The sequence below is a fragment of the Lutra lutra genome, chromosome 4 (assembly GCF_902655055.1).
Source record: "Lutra lutra chromosome 4, mLutLut1.2, whole genome shotgun sequence".
Lineage (NCBI taxonomy): Eukaryota > Metazoa > Chordata > Mammalia > Carnivora > Mustelidae > Lutra > Lutra lutra.
In genome coordinates, this window is record NC_062281.1 from 54,054,186 (window position 1) to 54,076,063 (window position 21,878).

The following is a 21,878-nucleotide window of genomic DNA, read 5'->3' on the forward strand; positions in this document are numbered from 1 at the left end:
GCCTGTAGCCCAGAGCATAGAACATGCTACATCTTTGATAAATGTTATTGGATGGATCAGTACACTTGCAACTAGATATATTTCCTTTTTATCATAACGTAAGCTATCCTAAAATCTCTATAAAGATAACTGCAATCCCTACTCCTATTTCAAAACGTTCTTCCAGACCTCAAAGTTGTGATGCCAACAGCCTTTTGTTTATCACACCCTTGACACTGTAGTCCCTCCAGTTCAAAGAGTTTAAAGCTAAGCTCATCCCCAGACACACACCTTCCAAACTCAAATAGCTTTCCAGTTTTTTTATTAATGCTCAAGACCTTATCATCACTTGGTCACCAGTCATTTTCATATGCACTGACTTCTATGTCTCTGTATCCAAATAATTATCAAACCTTGAGAGTCTACCTAAACAACATTTCTCCAGTTTTCCTTTCTCTTTCATTCTCACTGACAACACTCTCCTCAGACTTCAACCATCTCTTTATTCTGTCAATCTAATCTGCCATTTTGTTCTCCATCTACCTCTTCATATATCAGCAAATATTTACTTAGTCTCTAATCCACTAAGTACTTCTAAGTATTATACAAAATGTTCCATAAAATGCTGTTCTTGATCAGACAAAAAGTCACTTGGTAGGACAAACTGACACGGTATCATTCATTTCAATCCTTTAGCTGTATTAACATTAATTTGTTTGACTGGATAAGCAAAGCCAAATCTTGAATCCATGCCACTCAAAACCCATTTAAATCTTTGTGGGGCTGAAGGCAAGGATCTAATATAGTCCATTTGTCTCCTGTGTGCTGGTTCCTCATCCCAGGGAATAAGTTCCATTGCATTTTGTAAACATTTCTCTCCTGTCGACAAACTGGTTGGTTATGATGACCAGTTTGTACTTCTAGTGCTATGGGGAGGGTTCCTTTAGTATAGTGCCACATGGCTCAGCTTTTCCTGTGACCACTCATGTCATAAACCCAAAAGAAACTTCTAGCCAAAGCAGCTCTCTGTTCCTCTCTGATCTTAGTAGGGGGTTGTATTCTATATTATTAATTTTATTTACATGTCTCTATTAATACTCCTCCCCAGAACCTTATGTTTAATGAGAACAGGATCTGTGTTCTAGTAATCTCTTGTACCTTCAATATTGTTTGAACATATTAGAAGGTCTGTGAATGTTGAAAGTAATTGAATAGAGGGGCACCTGGGTGGATCAGTTGTTAAGAGTCTGCCTTCAGCTCAGGTCATGATCCCAGGGTTCTAGGATCAAGCCCTGCATCGGGCTCCCTGCTTGGCAGGAAGCTTGCTTTTCCCTCTCCCACTCCCCCTGCTTGTGGTCCCTTGCTCACTGTCTCTCTCCGTCAAATAAATAAATAAATAAATAAATAAATAAATAAATACATACATACATACATACAATCTTAAAAAAGAACAAAGTAATCGTATAGAATTGCTTACACGTTACAGTCATTTCGAACATACCATATAGCTGTTTTGGCATTAGAAAGGGCTGTCTATAACAGGCCCTACGCATCTACACAAGAACATTTTATTCAAGAATGAGTCAAGAGGCTGTTCTTCCTTTGATTTGGCCAATAAAGAGGGAAAATGCCCCTAATTCTCATGGATTAGTATTATAACACCAGCTCCCTCTGTTGTTCACTTTAGAAATGACATGCCATTTGAAGCTATTTTGAGCAGGCACAAAAATAGAAAACCCCTCTGAAAGCAAATATTAAACTAGAATAAACCAAAGAAGACATATTTAAAATTTTAGTTACTTGAGGCTGCCATTCTGGATACACAAGGAAGAAGTAAATCAGATTACTAAGCAGCAAATTCATACAGCATGTCTCCTTCCCTGCTGATTATTATGATCAACAAATATATACAATGTTTAGGAAAATCAATGATATGTATATATTAGACAATGGAGTCTAACATAAACATAAAATTTCAGGCTCTTTGAAGATAGTTTTAGTTTACATAAGGATAATCCAGACAAGTGGTTCCCAAGCTTTGGAATGCATCAGAAATCCCCTGGAAGGCTTGATAAAACATGGATTGCTGAGTCCAACCCACAGCATTTCTGACCTGGTAGACTTATGTTGGAGTTAAGAATTTACATTTGTCATATTCTGGGAACAACTACTCTAGACCATGGTAGTAAATATGATCTACAAAACAGCAACATCAGCATCACATAGGAGAGAAAAAGAATCTTAGGCCTCCTGACAGACCTACTGAGTCAAAATCTTTCTCAAATGATTTCTGAGTGATTCCTATGCACATGAAAGTTTGAGAGGCAGTAGCTTAGAGTAGGGGCGGCGAACTTTTTCACCAAAGGGCTAGATAGTAAACAGTTAAGATTTACAGGCCCATAGAGCTTCTGCCACAACTGCTTATCTCTGCCATCTTCGTACGAAAACAGCAACAGAGTGTAGCTGTGTGCTAATAAAACTTTATTTATAAAAACAGGCAGTGGGCTGGATTTGGTCCTCTGCTCATGCTTCATCGACCTCTGACTTAGAATGTATTTACATGTATTTGTTAAAAAGATTTTATTCATTTATTTGAGAGAGACAGAGAAGGAGAATGTGAAAAAGAGAGAACAAGAGCCTGAGGAGAGGTGGGAGAGCGCAGAGAGAAGGAGAAGCGGACTCCTGGCTGAGCAGGGAGCCTTATGTGGGCTTGATCCTAGGACCCCAGGATTATGACCTGAGCCAAAGACAGACACTTAACAGACTGAGCCACCAAGCTGTCCCTATGTGTATTTTTTTTTTTTTAAATGTAGTCTCACCTCCAACAGTTTCTGTTTCAGTAGTTCTAAGATTAAACCAACTATTTGTATTTTGGGCAATAATGAGGACATTTTGATTCAGGCAGTCCAGAAACACTTTGAGAAACACTTTCAGCCATCATTTTTCTTTGCATGTTAGATATCTATGGTTTTCTTATAAGTAGATCATAGAAAAATAAAAGCCCTTGATCTATTATTCTTTTCAACAACACCTTCCATGTTCTTCCAAATGTTTCCCACAGTAGGGCTGGACTGGCACTAATTGTAAGGGCATTCCCCCAGTGGGACAAAATGAGCTCTACGAGGAAAGTAGCCTCCTGAAAGATTCGCTACCGCACATATTTTCCCGTAAGGAAAAAGGACAAATTGCACGCACATTTAAGCAGGAAACTCATTACAGAAGAAAATTAGAGGCAGCAAGAAGTGCAGTTCCGTCTCCTTTATTGCTTCTCTAATTTTTCCAAACCAAAACTCAACTGCTCTATCTAAAGTCTTCAGGGAATAATTTTATGATTAAAACAAGCAAGCAAAAAAGTATCGTGCATTTACTCTCTCTCAATCCTCTATCTGGCAGAGAAAGAGAGGGAAAACAAACACAGCTGTAAAGTGAACTTTGTTCTCATCCTCCAAATGGCTAGTTGTTTCTTTCTTAAAAGTAGATTTGAATTAACCTTTTTATCCCAATAATCCCATCCCTTCTCACCATCTCTCCTTTTCCCAAAAGACACTTGCTCTAAATTAAGTCTACGAACTTTCCTGCCGCCATTCTTCTTTGCTTAAAAGAGTTCTGGGAAGCCATACATGGGAAGAAATTTGTTAATAAACAGAGATGAAAATGATACACACTATGTTTTTCATATATTTTTTGAAGATGTATTTTCCTCAAAGTGTGGAATGAAATCTCGATTTTTTCTTAGCCTTTTTGTCAGCTGCCTTCAACTGTAGTTTTAAATTTAACTTTCTTGGAGGTTAATTTTTTTTTTATAATTCTTTCCTAATTACTAAAACAATGTCATTCCCAATTGACAATTTTTAAATGCAGATAAGACAAGAGAAATCATGCATAATGCTGCTACTCAAAGATAGTCTCTACTCAAATAAAAAAATTTTTTTTGAGGTGAAATTTAGATAACATAAAATTAACTGTTTTAAAGTGAACCATTCAGTGGCATTTATTTAGTACATCCCCAATGTTATGTAACAACCACCTCCATTTCATTCCAAAACATTTCCATCCCTCCAAAGTAAAACATCTCACCCATTAAGTAGTTTCTCCCCATCCCCCCACCCCTTTGCCCCTGGATGGAGCAAAGCTGGAATCCCAAGTAGTGTCCACGCTGACCCACACCCGCCCAGGGAAGCTCCTTGCTCCAGGAGGTAAGAGAGACTAAGGAAGCCTCTGCCTTTTCTGGGTGACCACGGCCCTCAACTGAAGGGACTCTGTAAGATGAGGGGAGGCTATGGTAGTTTTCAGGTCCTCCTGAGAAAATCTCCTTAAATCTGTTCAGACCAAGCAACACTAGATTCCCAGCCTGTCCCAGGTGGGAAGAAGATCCGAAAGGATGGTTGATGCTGGCTGCCGGATACAACCCTGCACACGTCCCGCTGTGGAGGAGAGAGAGTCTGGGACTCCAGTCAGCCCTCAGTCGGTAGGAAGGTCTGCAGACCTAGAGCTGAGAGCACCTTCAGCTGGGGTCCTCCCACCTGGTGCTGGAGGCAGGGTCAGCTTGATGTCAAGTTAAGGAGTGAGAGAAACAAAAGATGACAAGGGCTTGTCTCTTTGAATTATGAGTGGAAAAGAAGTGGACAACTTAAAATTGTCATAATTAATCAGAAATGCACAAAATTAGACTCCTCTTACATTTTAACTCTTGCTTCAGGTGTACCATTGCGGGAAAAAATTGTTGTCGGGCTCAGTTTAGCTGCTTTCATAAAATTTTTTTTAATTAAAAAGAATTCCAAATATATTATCAAATTTTCTCTTAGGAAAGTCAAATTACATTTCTATTCCATCTTTATCTGTTTGGGGGATAGAAAATTATATTTCTTTGATTTAATTTTCACTTCCTTGATTCTCAGTGATATTGATACTTTTTCATGAGCTTATTGATCATTTATAATTTTTGTCAGGAGCATTTATTTGTAAACATGCCTCAATATGACTGATTTTCCAACTTGGATTTACATATGGCCATAAACCAATATGAACTCAAGTGAGGCCATCATCATTATCATTATTATTATTATTATTATTGCTTTATCAGTGGATCGCCTCCCATAATATCCTTACTTATGCACAATACAGCTTATTAATATCAAAGCCCCTTCATTTTAATTTTGTGGGTAATTGATAAATCAGAATATTTGAGAAGAGAGAATAGTTTGGTTTTTCTTTCAGTATATGAAAATATCTGTATCTAAATAGTATGAGTTAAGCAACTAAAGACAAAAAAATAGGGGCACCTGGGTGGCTCAGTTAGTTAAGCAGCTGCCTTTGCCTCACATCATGATCCTGGGGTCCTGGGATTGAGTCCCACATTGGACTCCCTTGCTCAGCCAGGAGTTTGCTTCTCTCGGGGCGCCTAGGTGGCTCAGTGGGTTAAGCCTCTGCCTTCAGCTCAGGTCATGATCTCAGGGTCCTGGGATCCAACCCCGCATTGGGCTCTCTGCTCAGCAGGGAGCCTGCTTCTCCCCCCCCTCTCTGCCTGCCTCTCTGCCTACCTGTGATCTCTGTCAAATAAATAAATAAAATCTTTAAAAAAAAAAAGGAGTTTGCTTCTCTCTCTCCCTCTGCCCCTCCCTGTGCTTATACACACTCTCTCCCTCTCTCAAAAAAATAAATGAAAAAATAAATATCTTTGGTACTAGGTACACCCGCTGTTCCCACTTAAACTGGCACTGCATTTGAGCTTCATGGAATTTTAGAGCTGGAAAAGACCTAAGAGACCACTTAGTGTAGTTCTCTGTAATTTTATAGAGATGGAAGCTGTACCCCAGTCTGGTGACAGAGTTTAACAGAGGTCACAGCCAGGGGAAAGATCTAAGATTCTGCCTTCCTTGCACCAGGCTAGTCTTGTATAGCTAGCAAAAGTGGTGAGAACTTAAAGCCTCCTTGCTCCCTCTGCCCGTCTCAGAGGCTAAAAATGGCTGCCACGATCCAATAAATCCTTAGAACAAGGGGAAGGGAAAATATGCACCCTTTTAGCTTTGCTAATTGTGTTTTTCTTGCCATACATAGCCTTAAGCTAAGGCGATGCTAATATTTCAGGTATTTCAGGACACATATTTCCTCCTTCCAAATCTTCTCACTTCTATCAATACAGCAATCGAAGAAAGCAAGAAAGAAATCTGATCGTAAGTAGGTTAAGAGCTTGAGCCCTAGATTCAGTTTCCGAGCATGACTTCTGGCTTAATCATTTGCTAGCTATACATTCAAGCCTCACAGCTTCACCTGTAAAGTGGAGATGATAATAGTTATTATATTCACAACAGGATAGCGGTGGACATAAAAAGAAGTACTGCGCGTAAAATACTTCATATGGAGATTAGCGTATGACATTGGTGAAGACAAATGGCTGTAAGTGCTCTTTAAGAGATGAATTAATTGCAGAATATGTGTGGTATGCAGCTCTTTCACTTAATCTCATTGATAGAGGGGAAAAACCCTCCATCTGCAGTACCTGGGATTGTTGACTACTTCAAATTTTGTAACACATTCTTGTTTTGTAGATGAAGCATTGTAAAAATGCAAGTAACTTGGATTTTTCTTTAACAGTTTGTGACTTTCTTTAACAACCCTGGATGTGGGATAATACGTTAATTAGAAAGCTATTCAAGACATAGAGCATGGGAACAATAATACTTTAAGAATCTACAGCATGGGGGTGCCTGGGTGGCTCAGCCTTTGGATCAGGTTGTGGTCCCAGGGTTCTGGGATCGAGCCCCACATCCAGGCTCCCTGCTCAGTGGACAGTCTGCTTCTCCTTCTCCCTCTGCCTGCCCTCTGCCTACTTGTGCTCTCTCTCTCTCTGTCAAAAAAAAAAAAAAAAAAGAATCTATAGTATGTGTTCAAAGACAGAAAAAAATTTCAACTCAATTAATTTATTAAAAAGTCAATAACATTTCAGATCATATCAAAGGCCACAATTAACTAAAATAAAGAGATCAATTTTGAAAAGAAATGAGTAAGTTTTTCAATTATTTGATCAGCAAATTAGTAAAGAGTAGTAAATTATATCAACACACCAATAAAAGATAACTTTCTTGCTGATTTGATGGGGAATAACTAACACTGAGATTCATAATATGCTACTGTAAGGCTACTGTTAGTGACAGCTAACTGGGTAATGAGTATTGTCAACGCATGAGTATTTGAAATTGGCCCTGCTTAAGTAAAATGGAAATGCCCAGAAACTTTGCCATATATCATATAAAGAAGTAACCAGAGAGTAGGCAGCCCAAAATAGTAGGAAAGTATTATCACAAAGTTGCATTCAACACTTAATTAATTTGAAAACTTTTGTTATTTTTGTAGGTTTTGTGATGTTTGGGGTATATGTGAGCTTTTTAGAGTGTGTTATTTGTTGTGAGTTTTTTCAATGGAAATCAGTATTTTGTAACTAATTCTGTACTTGTTATTTTTATTGTTTTTCATAAAGAACTCCCAAATTATTTAAGGTTCAAGCCCACAGAATCTGGGTCTGCCCCTGAGTAGGGCAGTATGAAGAATCAAGACAAGGAAATCAAAGGGATTCCATTCTGAGGGGAATCTTAGATGCCAGCTGACTCCTCTTCACAGTGACTGACCCAGCTTCTGTAGCCCACTGGGTCACTGGAGAACTGTGGACTTTTCACTGGTTCCCTGCTTTTCTTGCATTTTTGCTATAATTAGTAATGTTGTTAGAGCGATGGCTGTCCACCAGAACCCTGCATTGAGTGTGTAACATGGGTAGAATAGGGGTACTTGGCTGAAGGTAAAAGGCAGGCACGATCATCAGTGCCATGAAAGAATGTTTAGTGGAATGTGAGAGCATATTGCCTTTTGAATATATAGAAGAGCTTGGGCAGGGCAGATAAAGCATTATTAAATAGGCAGCAGTGTATCTAAGATTAGCCAGTGGTATTTACCCCAAAGATACAGACATAGTGAAAAGAAGGGGCACCTGCACCCCCATGTTCATAAAAGCATTGTCCACAAGAGCCAAACAGTGGAATGAACCGAGATGCCCCTCAGTAGTTGAATGGATAAAGAAGATGTGGTTCATATATACAACAGAATGTTACTCAGGGATCAAAAGGATGAAATCTTACCATTTACATTAACATGGTTGGAACTGGAGGGGATTATGCTGAGTGAAATAAGTCAGGCAGAGAAAGACAATTATCATATGGTTTCACTCATATGTGAAACATAAGGAATAACATGGAGGACCACAGGGGAAGGGAGGGAAAACTGAATGGAAAGAAATCAGACAGGGAGACAAACCATGAGAGACTCTGGACTCCAGGAACCAAATTGAGGGTTGCAGAGGAGAGGGGCCTGGGGAGATGGGGTAACCAGGTGATGGGCATTAAAGAGGGCATGTATTGTAGTGAGCACTCGGTATTATACACAACTAATGAATCACTGACCACTACATCAGAAACTGGTGATGTAGGGGCGCCTGGGTGGCTCAGTGGGTTAAGCCGCTGCCTTCGGCTCAGGTCATGATCTCGGAGTCCTGGGATCGAGTCCCGCATCGGGCTCTCTGCTCAGCAGGGAGCCTGCTTCCTCCTGTCTCTCTGCCTGCCTCTCTGCCTGCTTGTGATCTCTGTCTGTCAAATAAATAAATAAAATTAAAAAAAAAAAAAGAAACTGGTGATGTACATCGAACATAATAATAAAAAATAATAAATAATTGTAATAATAAAATGTAAATTTAAATTTAAAATAATAAAAATTAAATTTATAATTTAAAATAATAAAATAATAAAAAATTAAATTAATTAAAATTAAATTAACCAGTAGTGACTACTGAATTTCTTAAGTAGGTTGGCTGTCTACTTAGAAGGAAGAGATAGTAGACAAGCAAATGGAGTTTGCTTAGCGGAATCCATCTTTTATTTCAACTGTGTGTTGTTTGGGGTGGCTTGCAGCAAAGGGGGACGCTGATGAAGATTACGGGGCAAGGGGCGGAGTCAAGTACTCCGGTGCCAATACCATCCCAGGGAGCTTGCCCTGGGTCCTTGACTACAAAATATTAGCTAAGGTTGTATTCAGTGCTGAAATGTTTAGCTTGATTTGTTTTGTTAATCCTTTGAAAGTGGTCACCAAAAACTTAAAAATTTAAAGCATGTATAAACATAAAAGGTTGAGAACCACAAAAATATAAGGAAACCCTTTTGTGTTCAAATGTAGGATCTAACATTGACGCAATTAACTCCGGAGATCCCTTCCGTCCATGCCAAGTTCTCTGTTCTGTAGTAAATGTTGGACTTTTCAAGATCATTCAGCACAGATTCATTTATACACACCTAGTAGGTCCAGGCATCAGGTCTGCAATTGTGCATACAAAGAAAAACAGTTAACTGAGCTTTCTATCTGAGCTCATTAAATAGGACCCAAATAACTACATTATGAGGCAATATATGATAAGTGCTTTGGGAAAGACAAAGTTAACAGGACTTTAAGTATGTTGACTCTGTTCTGGAAAGAACTGGCAGGAAAAGGGCTGTTTTTTTATGGAAGTAGAATCGCTGCCTAAGAGAAAATGAATAGAAGAGCGAAATTATTCCCCCATGAAAATGAAGGTGAATTGCTTATTTCTTCCTCGGAAGTTCTTTTGTTAAAACATGTCCTTCATTTATCTTCAGGGGTCTGACATTTTTTAATTAATTTATACTCACATCCTAGTGTTTTAATACATTTTTTCTTATGGTAGAAAAAATGTGATTTATAAGTGGCTTGGGGCCATGGTGGGAAGAAAAACTGAGAAGCGTGGAAAAGATGTTATGGCAGCTGGAAACTTCCTTGTCTCACTTCATGGTTTTGCTGAAAATCAGCAAAAATTGCTTCCTTTTACCTCTGTTCCATTAAGACATTTTTTCCTGTTTCATTAAAAAGTATATTTAAGTAAGCAACCCGACACTTTTATTTAGACAAAATCCTCAAAAGTTATTTTTGAAAACTGATTACGGTTTAATTTAAGCGCCTACTTTGAAGAGACAAGCGTTTTTGCTAGGAGTTTTAAGGAGAGCTTCGAAATCTCCTTGATATTTGTAAATCTCATGGAGATTATCACAGTAGGAGCCAAACCATATCTTGGTTTGCATATAGTTTTCTGCACAGCTAATAACCTGCAACAGTTAAGAACTAATCATCTCAGCATGGCTGTACCTGCTGTTCTAAGCTTGGAGGAAGATAATTGCAGCTAAAAGTATCAGAGGGAAGAAGGAAAGCAAATATAATATTACTCCCTTTGTAGAGAAGAGGGAGAGTTGTAGGAAAGAATAACAGGACCGTGATTTCTGAATTATTTATCTTGTGTCACAAATGTCACAGGGCTTTTAGTGAAGTGTTCGGTCACTACTTAGCATGAGTGTTGATGCGCCATCCAAAGGTTCTCCTGATAAAATTTAAAGTCATTGACTGTCCTTCCAAGGATGGAAGATAAGAGAACTGTTATCTAAACCATGGCATTCCATCGACCTAGGAAGCACAGCTAAGCAAAGAACCCGCAGAAGGAAAAAGCCAGGCATTTACAGAGAAGTGGGGGCTAGGTTCCATATGGCTCGCCGTGGCGCGTAGCAGATGGCCGGGGCAGCATATGCGGGAAGAGCTGACAGGGTCCAGCAGGCAGCTAGTGACAGTGCCCGCTGAAGCCTGTCATGTGAACAGGGTTTCAATCAGTTAGGGCCAGGAAAAGTGATGATTTTTATGTTTATGATTCTTTGCTTTATGCATTCTGAAGAGTGAAATAAAATGTCAGGAGGACAGATGTGAGGATAAGGTAGAATAATGTCTTGATAGGTCTGCTGGTTGCCAGAAGCCTAAGAAAAGAACTCTGGTTTCTACATTAGAATTCTAACAGCTCCCGAATAATAGCCTACTGTAGTGCTTTGTATGCCAGGCTTTTAAAATGTCACAACCTTCCTAGATAGGTTCTAATTTTGTTCCCAATTGAAAATGAAGAAAGAAGGCTTGAAGCTAGAGGCTTGATCATTTGTCCTCAGTGAGACTTGGAGCCATTCCTGACTCCAGAGTTCACTGGTAGCCATTAACTTTGGCTATTTTTTTTTTTTTTTAGAAGATGTCTACTTGCTGGAAAGTAGGTCCTCTCTATCGTAACTATAGCAGGAAGAACAAAAGTCATTCATTCACATCTGCAGCACATCTGCCAGGCACCGTGAAGACTGTTGTGGATATTTGAGATGTGAGGACCCGGAAGGATTTCTAATCCAGTGATTCGCAATAAAAAATTTTCCTCCATCCAGGGTGTTTACTTAGTGTCAGCCATATTGCCCCAGTCTACCGTATGTGACAGCTTGCTTTGGCATTCTGCTGGCCTCGTACCTCCTGGCCTTACCTCCCTCCCTTTGCTGACACGAACCTTCTGCAACCATCAAACTAAACTTGACTCTGCTTTCCCCACAGATGCCCAGTTCTTGCCTTCTTCTCCTTCTGTGATGATTCTCTCTCTCTCTTTTTTTTTTCTACCCGGGGTTCACCACCTCTCACTCCACCACCCTCCCCAAATGCTTCTTATCCAGTTTAAATGCAGACTCTCTCCACAGACTGTTAGTAGACTTTGCCCACATACCACAATCAGAAATTCTGTCCCCTCCCCGGGGGCTCTGGGGATGCCTTAACACCTCTCAGGACATCGGATACATTTTATCAGCAATGTGATTATTTTGTCCTAACTGTACCAACCTTTCTTGACTGGGAAATTTCTAAGGGAAAGTTTTTAGTCCATTCATCTTTTCGTACCCCAGGATTGTACTGTATTGTATTAAAGCAATGTATTGAAGCAATGCCTGAATAAAGAATTTTCCTTGAACACAATTCCTCTGTATATGAAAGGCAACCCTATGATTCAAAAGGAAATTATGCCAGATATTTGGAAAGAAATGTCATTTACCTCAGATCAGTCTCAGAGAGGGACAACTATTTTCTAGAATGTTGTGATAGTCCCCAAATGACAGGTGCCACAATTGGAATTTTCAGTCTTTTTAATGAAATGAATCTATTTTTTCCAGAATTGCAGTGGTTTTCTGTTATCCAAGCCTTATACTTAGAGCTGTTGTTTTTCCATTCTCTCAGCCTCCATTAGTCTCTCCAAGTTTGGGCCCTCATCACCTCTGTCCTGCATTTTTGCAATAGCTTCACAAATGGGCTCTCTGACTTCTCTGTCTCTCTCATTCTCTCCCTCAACTACTAATTACCTTCCTCCAGACTCCAAAGCCATCTTTCTAAAATATGTCACTGAAGAGGGAATAGACCACAGTGATTAAGAGCTTCCGCAGTCGACCGTACTCAGGTTTGTACCTCCCTTTGGCCATTTACCAGCTGTGTGGCTTTGGACAAATTACTTAACTTCTTTTAAGTCTTATTTTCCTCTCCCATATTATTCAAGAAAACAACTCTACTGTCTCATAGCATTGTTGTGAAAACTTCTTATGTAAAATGTCCAAGTAACATGCCTGGCATAATATTTCCTAAATATTATCATTTAATGCCACTCCTTTGCTTTAGAAGAAAAAGAAGAAGAGGAGGATGAAGAAGAGGAAAAAAAACTTTAAATGACTCCTAATGGGTTATAATATAAAACATTAACTTCTTGGCTTGCAATTTAAAAATAAATATAAATTAAATATATCTATTTATATATATATATAAAAATTAAATACATATATATATAAACATATAAGAAACCCTTCATTATCTAGCCTCCTTCTATTTTTACCACATGATTTCCTGTTCTTTCCCTCCATATAAGCCTCCTCATTAGCCACAAAGAATTTTTCAATTTTTCCATATCATTCCCTTTCACACCCATGAAGAGGTTGGTCTCTCTGACTGGAATCCACATGACGCCCAACAGTTGAACTCCTACATCACTCAAGATGCAAGTAGAAGCTCCTTTGTCTTCCTATTACCCCAGACAGAAAAATTCCCCCATTTTTCTTCCAAAGCCATACTATTCTTACTTCTGTCAAAGTTAAGTTTTGTCCTACATTGTCAATGCTTTTAAGAATGTGTCTTATTGGGGCGCCTGGGTGGCTCAGTGGGTTAAGCCGCTGCCTTTGGCTCAGGTCATGATCTCAGGGTCCTGGGATCGAGCCCCACATCCGGCTCTCTGCTCAGCAGGGAGCCTGCTTCCTCCTCTCTCTCTACCTGCCTCTCTGCCTGCTTGTGATCTCTCTCTGTCAAATAAATAAATAAAATCTTTAAAAAAAAAAAAAAAAGAATGTGTCTTATTAATGTCTGGTTATGTAACACCTAGTAGAAGTGTCTGGCATGGAGTAAATATCCATAAATATTTGTAAAATGCATTAATAAATGTATAAGTGAGTAAATCCAGAAATCAAAGAAATCATTCTTTGCAAAAGAAAGATATAAAATCAGCTAACACATAATGGGCTGGAGGGTTTCACTTATAAAATGAAATGACAAAATACACACACAAATGCACACACACAAACAAGCAATAAAAAATAAAGCAAGCAACTTAATATCAGCGAATGGTTTTAGAAAACAGTACGTCTTCTGTGTTTGCTCAGCCCAATCTTCTAAAGCCTTTCTTCACATCTTCAGTTAAGTTCTGGGCAGTTGAAGTTCATAATGGTGGCCTGGAGACATCAGAAGCCAAAACCCATCGATTAAAACCAATTCGTGTCCCTCAGGGCTTGCTATAATAAGGTATTCAGTCAGTGGGGGATTATACTTCTGGGACTCATAAAAGCAAATAATCCCGGGCAAAGGAAAACCTTTATGCCCAAAGATTTACTTCGTGTTATTACATATAAGAGCAAAAAAAAAAAAAAAATACAAATAAGCTAACTGTCTGAACTACAGTGATGTTAAGGACACTATGGTACATTTATTCAGTGGGCTTGTGGTTCTTCAAATTGTTTTTGATGTGTATATAGCATGAAGGGGAAATACTTCCAGTATGTTAAGCTTAAAAATCAGGGTATATAACTGCAAACAGATAAGGATCACAACCATAATAAAAACAATGTATAGAAAAAACACTGAAAAAAGATCAAATATGACTATTTGGGTGGGGGAGCCATGATTTTTTTTTTTTACATTTTTAGTAATTTCCAAATGTTTTTTAAATGAACTCTATTATTATTATTATTATTATTATTATTATTATTATCAAGATATTACTTATTTTGGTAACACCTGGATGGCTCAGTCCGTTAAGTGTCTGCCCTCGGCTCAGGTCATGATCCAGGGTCCTGGGATCGAGCCATGTATCAGGCTCCCTGCTCAGCAGGAAGCCTGCTTCTCCCTCACCCCCTGTTGCTTCCCCTGCTTGAGCTCTCTCTCTCTCTCTCTCTCTGTCAAATAAATAAATAAAAATATTTTTTTAAAAAGAGATATTACTGGGGCGCCTGGGTGGCTCAGTGGGTTAAGCCTCTGCCTTCAGCTCAGGTCATGATCCCAGGGTCCTGGGATCAAGCCCCGCATCAGGCTCTCTGGCGGGGAGCCTGCTTCCCCCTTGCTCTCTCTGTGCTGCTCTGCCTACTTATGATCTCTCTCTCTTTGTCAAAGAAATAAATAAAATCTTTAAAAAAAAAAGAGAGATTACTTATTTTGTATGCCAAAAGCATGTTTTGATGGGATTAACCCTGCCAACTCAAACCAGTAGGCTGATGTACTTCAACATACATTAGAAGCCTCTATGAGTCATTCAGCCTTCTTAAAAAGGCATTCTAAGACATTTGCTAAACTCATATTTCAATTTAGCAAGCTTCTATGGAGCACGATTGTGTGAAGTCTTTGTGTGAGGCATTGGCTTGAGGGGGAGAAGATACAAATACAATACACAGTTTCCCACAGCGGGCAGGTCACCGCCTAGTTACATGGCCTCACACACCGGATTCCTGCTTCTCTCTAGTAGAGCCTGTCTCTGTCAGATGCTCTAATGAAGACGAGATTAAAGGCTACATGGCAGTTAACTCCACCTGACAGCACTAGAGGAGTGTATATGGGAAGCTGACATTTGAGTTGGGAGTTTAGGGCTGTGAAATGTAAAAATGTGAGGGAGACTATTTCAGAAAGAGGAAGAAAGGCATTAAAATGTATGCAGAGTAATGAGTTGTCTGCTGTGACGGGAACATTCAGCATGAGGTGGGGAAAGACTTGGAATGAGGCAAGTGCAATAATGCATTTGTTGGCAGCCCACACGAAAAGCCTAAATAAAGTTGATTTTCTTCCAAGCTTTAAATATTATATACTTAATTTATTCTGAAATACTCCATATATCGTAACTTTATTTTCCATGCTTTGGCCTATTTTTTTTTTTTAGCTCTGGACTTGCATAATTATAAATACAATACTATCATATCTTTCTTCAGGATTTCCTTATGCCAGGCACTCTGCTCTGCATTTTTCATATATTATCTCATATGAACCTCATGAAAACTGTAAGAGACAGGTCCTGCTTCCCATTCTACAGATGAATAAACTAAGTCACAGAAATATCACATAATTTTCCCAAGGTCACACAGACAGGAGGTAGGAAGGCCAAAACTAATCACATGACACATTAAAAATCTTGACACTTGAACCGACCAAGCTAGGTAATGCCCTATGCATGTAGTTCAGAAAGATGGTCACTAGATGGCAGAAGCGGCCCGGTTTGGATAGAGTTTGGACTGGGTGTGGTCGAATCTTAGTGTTTATGGGATTTAGCAATAGTCAGAAATAGCTGTTTCCCTTTAAATTAAGAAGATTGGGACTAGGAATAATCTTCTTTCCCACGAAGTTAATCCTGAAAAGGAAAATTTTTCATTTTTCAAAATCGAAACCCACGACATAATGAAAATAATTTCCCACACATTTGGAATCTCATAATCCATAAAAGAAATTAGAAGAGGATATGAATCTCCTCATTCCCTCCTTCAATGAGGAGGGGGGATAATAAATAAACCTGGCTTATTTAGTTGAAGATATTTCCGGTTTCAAATGGCCATACCTTTCTCTACTACAGTAAATCTAGAATGGCATCCCTTGTTTTGGGGAATGAATACTTACCAGGGGCCGAGAGAGGTACTTAATATCCCAGAGAAGGTCTGACTGAAGTTACCACACATCTACTGTGGGTTGACTTTTGCTTATTCCTTGACCCCATCAGATTTTCAACTATTTAATTTAAGTTAGATCGATACAAATATTTAACAGGGACAATCAAAGAGAAGCAGAGCACAAAGCATAAATTTAAGAGGCAGAACAGATTTTGTCCTTTGTTATCTATTATTAAATTCTTATTAAGTCAGGTTGAGGTCAAAACTCAAGCAAAGTTTGCTCAAAGACCTAAAATCACCATACCTATGAATAGCATGACCTTAATGAAACTCACTAATGGAAGTGCCCAGCTTAGAGGTTGAAGTCAAAGGGATCAATACACAGGCTTATTCACACAGGCATTACCCAGATCGCCATATATTTGGGCTTTTGTTCAAATGAAGGGTTCCTGTTGGAGACACTCAAAAGTGTAAGAGACACATCAGGTCAAACCATAACAAGTTTGGATGACAACTTACCACACATGAACAAACCATGAAAATCCTTGACTCCCCATTTCCTATTTCATAGGAAGAACAGAACCCTGCAGCAACTCATTCCCCCTCTCATGTCCCCTCCACATCCCCCCAGTACTATTGGGGAAAAAAAAATTCCTAGTCAGAAAACGTGTCACTGAAGAACACAAGGAAGAATTTGTAATTACAAAATGTGAAATGAGAAGGACCATTCAGAACCATGTTGAGTGAAACAGAAAATATGTCACCCATTGTAATTTTGCTAGAACATGCCCCAGAGGCTGTTCTTTTAAATAGGAACAAAAAGTCTACATTCTTCCTCCCCTCCCTCTTCTTCAAAAGGAAGAAATACTAATATCTTTGTATCAGATTCCGGAGTATTTATTTTTTTTTTATTTTATTTTTTTTAAGTTTTTTTTTTTTTTAATTTATTTATTTGACAGAGAGAAATCACAAGTAGGCAGAGAGGCAGGCAGAGAGAGAGGAGGAAGCAGGCTCCCTACTGAGCAGAAAGCCCGATGCGGGGCTCGAACCCAGGACCTGGGATCATGACCTGAGCCGAAGGCAGTGGCTTAACCCACTGAGCCACCCAGGCGCCCCAGATTCCGGAGTATTTATAGGGAGATATAGATAGATAGATAGATAGATAGATAGTGTTTACTTAACCAACTTTGTTGAGGTATGATTAATATAAAATAAAATTCACCAGTTTGAAGTGTATATTTCCATGAGCTTTGACAAATGTATATTGTTGTGTACCCATGACCATTATTGTGAACATTTCCCACGACTCCAAAAATGACACATTCCTTTGTGCAAACATTCTCCTTCCTCCCAACTCTCTCCAAGCTCCTCAGCTCCTGACAACAAATCCTCTACTTTCGTCACTATAGTTTTTTTTTCCCTAGAATATCATAAAATGAAATCTTATAGCATGTCATCTTTTTTTGGCCTGGCTTCTTCTATCCAAAGCATGTTTTTAAGATTCATCTGTTAAAAAAAAGAAGAAGAAGAAGAAGATTCATCTGTGATATTACATATATCAGTGGAGTTTTTTATGGCTAAGTAATATCTCATTATATAGATAAACTACGATTTGTTTATTCCCCAACACCAAATATCTTCTTGATTTCAGTTTTTAGCCATTATGAATAAATCTGTGAGGAGCACTCAAATACAAGTCTTTGTGGGAACACATGTTTTCATTTATCTGGGGTAAATTCCTAGAAGTAGGATTACTAGGTCATCTGGTAAATGAATGTGTAACTGTTTAAGAATCTGCACCACAGGGCGCCTGGGTGGCTCAGTGGGTTAAGCCGCTGCCTTCGGCTCAGGTCATGATCTCAGAGTCCTGGGATCGAGGCCCGCATCGGGCTCTCTGCTCAGCAGGGAGCCTGCTTCCCTCTCTCTCTCTCTGCCTGCCTCTCTGTCTACTTGTGATCTCTCTCTGTCAAATAAATAAATAAAATCTTTAAAAAAAAAAAAAAAAAAAAGAATCTGCACCACAATTTAGACGGGGATATATCTGTGCGCAGTTCTTTCTAAATCCATGTGTCTCGAAGAGTAAAAGAGCAAGGGGCCTGTCTCATACAGAAGGAGCTGAGTCAATGTCCATCTGTGATGTTGTAGGCATTTACCACCATTTGTATCTTGTTGTTGGCCAGAGTGAGAAGATTCTAAGATTTTCATCTGAGCCAGAGAAGATAAAACCGTCAAATGGTGCTTCCTCCCCCTCACACATCTCTTGCTCTAAGTGCATTTTCTTAGCAGCTCCACACTGGGATCCGAGGTGCCAGAACGACTCCACCAGTAAAACTGTCCTTGCCTTTCTTTGTCGGCGTCTCTCTGTGTGTACTTTCCCCAAGAACGCCAAAGTAGAAGAACTTCTGGTAATAAGATGATATTCCCATTCCTGAGTCTCCTAGCCCAGTGCTCTCCCATCGAGCCCCTCATGGACCTTAGTGGCCAACATCAGTATGTATTAGTACTCCGTGCCTATATTACATGTTAAGGCTATATATCATTCTGTAATTGCAGAAGTCGGAATTTGTAATATCTCAGACTCAAGTGAAAATTTGGAAATCAGAACTTGGATCATCCAAGACGGAGAGGGGATACTAACAATAAAATTAATATATTGCCTTGATTGTAATTGCCTTGATTACATTTCCTGTAGATTTACTAGCATCCAGTTGGTTATACTAAGAACTGTTCTAGGCACTGAGTGTATAGCAGCAAACAAAATGAACAGGGTCTTGTTTTCACAGAGCTTATTTTTTTTTAAAGATTTTATTTATTTATTTGACAGACAGAGATCATAAGTAGGCAGAGAGGCACGCAGAGAGAGAGGAGGAAGCAGGCTCCCCGCCGAGCAGAGAGCCCGACGTGGGGCTCGATCCCAGGACCCTGGGATCATGACCTGAGCCGAAGGCAGAGGCTTTAACCCACTGAGCCACCCAGGCGCCCCTCACAGAGCTTATTTTTAAAAAAAATTATATATATATTAATATATAATTTTTTTTTTTTTTACACAGAGAGATCATGAGGCAGAAAGATAAAGGCAGAGAGGCAGGCAGAGAGAGAGGGGGAAGAAGCAGGCTCCCTGCTGAGCAGAGAGTGTGATGCAGGGCTCTATCCCAGGACCTTGAGACCATGACCTGGGCCGAAGGCAAAGCTTAACCCACTGAGCCACCCAAGCGTGCCCGAAGCTTATTTTTGAATGGGATAGGAGATGGCCGGTTCATCAGTGAATGGTCTCACACACACACAAACACACACACACACACACACACACACACACACACACACACACACACAATATCCATGCTGGGGAAAGAATAAAGCCAGGCGGACACGTGAGCAGGGATTTAGGAAAGCCTCCGCAAAGAACCAGCCATCAACAGATGAGGGAAAGTGCTTTCCTAGGCCAAAGGAGCAGCTATGCTCCTTAGCTTTATTTTTGAGGAACAGAAAAGAATCCTGGAGTGGGAAGGTAGAAGAGGCAAGATTTCCTCCACCAGAGTAAGAAGCCGAAATTTTAATACAATATATTGTACATATTCTGTCTCCAAACCCCAAAACTGTTTTACCTCATGGTTGAGAAATATAATGGCTTAGAAGAAAATTAAAGGGATTGAGGTTAGGAATGAATTTATTGAAGTCTAATAAATATTTTATGTTCAGTGAACAAAATAATAAAACCGATCAAGAATACTTGTCTCGCCTTCTAAAAACATACGTTTCTTGCCTCCTTCTTTGGCACAGTTCCCCGGTTTTACTATCTAAACATGGCCTCCTATTCATAAAGATCTTCCTTCACTTTTATTTTATATGATTTTATATGCAGTGGTGATGGAGTAGCTCAAGATCTTTCATCTTTCCATGTTATACTAATTTATGCAAATGAATAATTATGTTTTTGAAATGTTGGTCCCTGAGTGACACACAATATCCAATGTGATATTTAGGCACTGAATCACAACATAAAGAGCACAGAGAGAATTTCTTTTCGTGAGGCAGTAAAACTGACAGATCAGGGCACAGTAAGCCAAAGGGCTAAGAACCAAGAGGCCAATTGCTTGCCTAGTCACCTTGACACTGTGGGTGAGGTAGGCTGATCAGATAGGGCTGAATTATTTTATAACTTGTAATTCCCAGAAATCCACAGGTAGTTAATACAGTCTTCTCATGGTTTATACATGGTACAGAGAGATAGATCTGCAAATACCATAGTAGGGGATTTTCTGGTTTCAAAGGGTTTCCTTGAATGAAATTCTTAGTAAAGAAATGTTATCCCAGATGGATCTCATTTTAAAGCAACTTAAAATTATAAGATACTTGAGTCTATAAAATTTCAGTTTATTTCCTATTAATGTCAACTAATGATTATTATTATAATAGTGATATACTATATACTTACATGGTCAAGCACTAAGCTAGGAATTATATCTATACATATATGTATATAATTATATACATAATTAATTGAATCCTTTCAACAGTCTTATGAAGAAATTCCTTGAGGCTGAGGAATATTAATTAATTTGTCCACTACAACACTTGCCAGGGATTCTGTGGCCAGAGTTTTAATCTAAGTCCGTCAAAGTTCAGAGCCTCAGCTCTCAACCTGCACACACTACTGTCTCAGAATGAGGACAAACCAGAAAACAGTTCGGCAGTGCAATTTCAAAAGGACTATGAACGTTGTTTAAAAAAGGAAATTACACCTTCTGAGTAAGCTGGAGATACATTTCCTTATTTCTTCTCATCCATCAACAAGTCTTTATTTAGCACTCGCTTCACACCAGGCACGAGTCTATGCCTGGGAAACTACTGCAGTAAACAACACACAATCTCGTAATCTCCAGGAGCTGACATGATGGTATAGGAGATACAGTAGTTCACGTGACTCTCCTAACCAATTATCACACACGTGAGGGCTCACACCACTAGAGATGTACTTTCCCACAATTCTAGAGACCTCTGGCTTAAGAATCCTTTAAGAGCAGTAAGCAGGCAAAACAAGGTATGTACCCTCTCTTCTCTGGCATGCTTTCCGAGCATGCTTTCATCATCTAATACAAAAGACTTTCCTTTTAAATGTTGCCATCTCTTATATGTTTGACATTTATAGGACTTTACTGTTATTTATTTATTTAATTTTTTGGTTTGTTTTTATTTTTTTTGAGAGTGAGAGGGAGAGAGAGAGGGAGAATCTCAAGCAGGCTCCATGCCCAGTATGGAGCCTGACGCAGAGCTCAGATCTCATGACCTGAGCCAAAATCAAGAGTTGGCTGCTTAACTGACTAAACCACCCAGGCCACTCAATTGTGGCATTTTTAAGTCCACATTTGTGGTTTCTGCTTACCTCTAAAGAACAGGTTTACAAGAAGTGGGAACCATTTCTACTAAGCAGATAGTACTTAGGTATTCAATACAATTAGGAACTTAAATATTTAGGTACCTACTATAATATACTTAGGTACCTAATATAACTAATTACAAACTTAAATGTTTTTTGAAATATCACATTTTGATGTATAAAAAATATCTTCAAAGTAAAATATCTCCTATAGTTAGCCTACCAAGGCCAGAGGGTGGTTCCCCAAGAAACAGAAGGATTCAGCAGCCTCTCATGACTTCTTCAGTATGAAGAGAAGATTCTAGAAATTATCACAGAAGATAATTTCCCCTCTCTTCTCAGAAAGCACAAAGTCCTTGGAGACTAAAACCGCCCAATATATATTTTACAATACAAGGAATCGTTTTCTCCTCCTTCCTAGCCAATAAACAGACATTATTCCCAAATAAATTATGTTAGCCTTT

The 21,878-nt window shown here is 39.1% G+C and overlaps 1 protein-coding gene across 4 annotated transcripts in view; it reads left to right on the top strand.

Annotated features, from left to right (window-relative positions):
• Positions 1 to 21,878, top strand: part of LOC125097684 (uncharacterized) — a 79,461-nt gene that overhangs the window by 20,580 nt on the left and 37,003 nt on the right. For 2 of the 4 annotated variants that reach the window (XM_047725561.1, XM_047725566.1), the window contains one exon: positions 11,084 to 12,558. The exons of 1 other annotated variant lie outside the window; for it this stretch is intronic. In XM_047725561.1, the coding sequence (XP_047581517.1) occupies positions 11,084 to 11,108 (25 nt within the window). In that variant the 3' untranslated portion in view covers positions 11,109 to 12,558. Of the gene's footprint in view, positions 1 to 11,083; positions 12,559 to 21,878 lie in introns of those variants that run through there. One more of the 4 variants, XM_047725562.1, reaches the window with a different exon arrangement.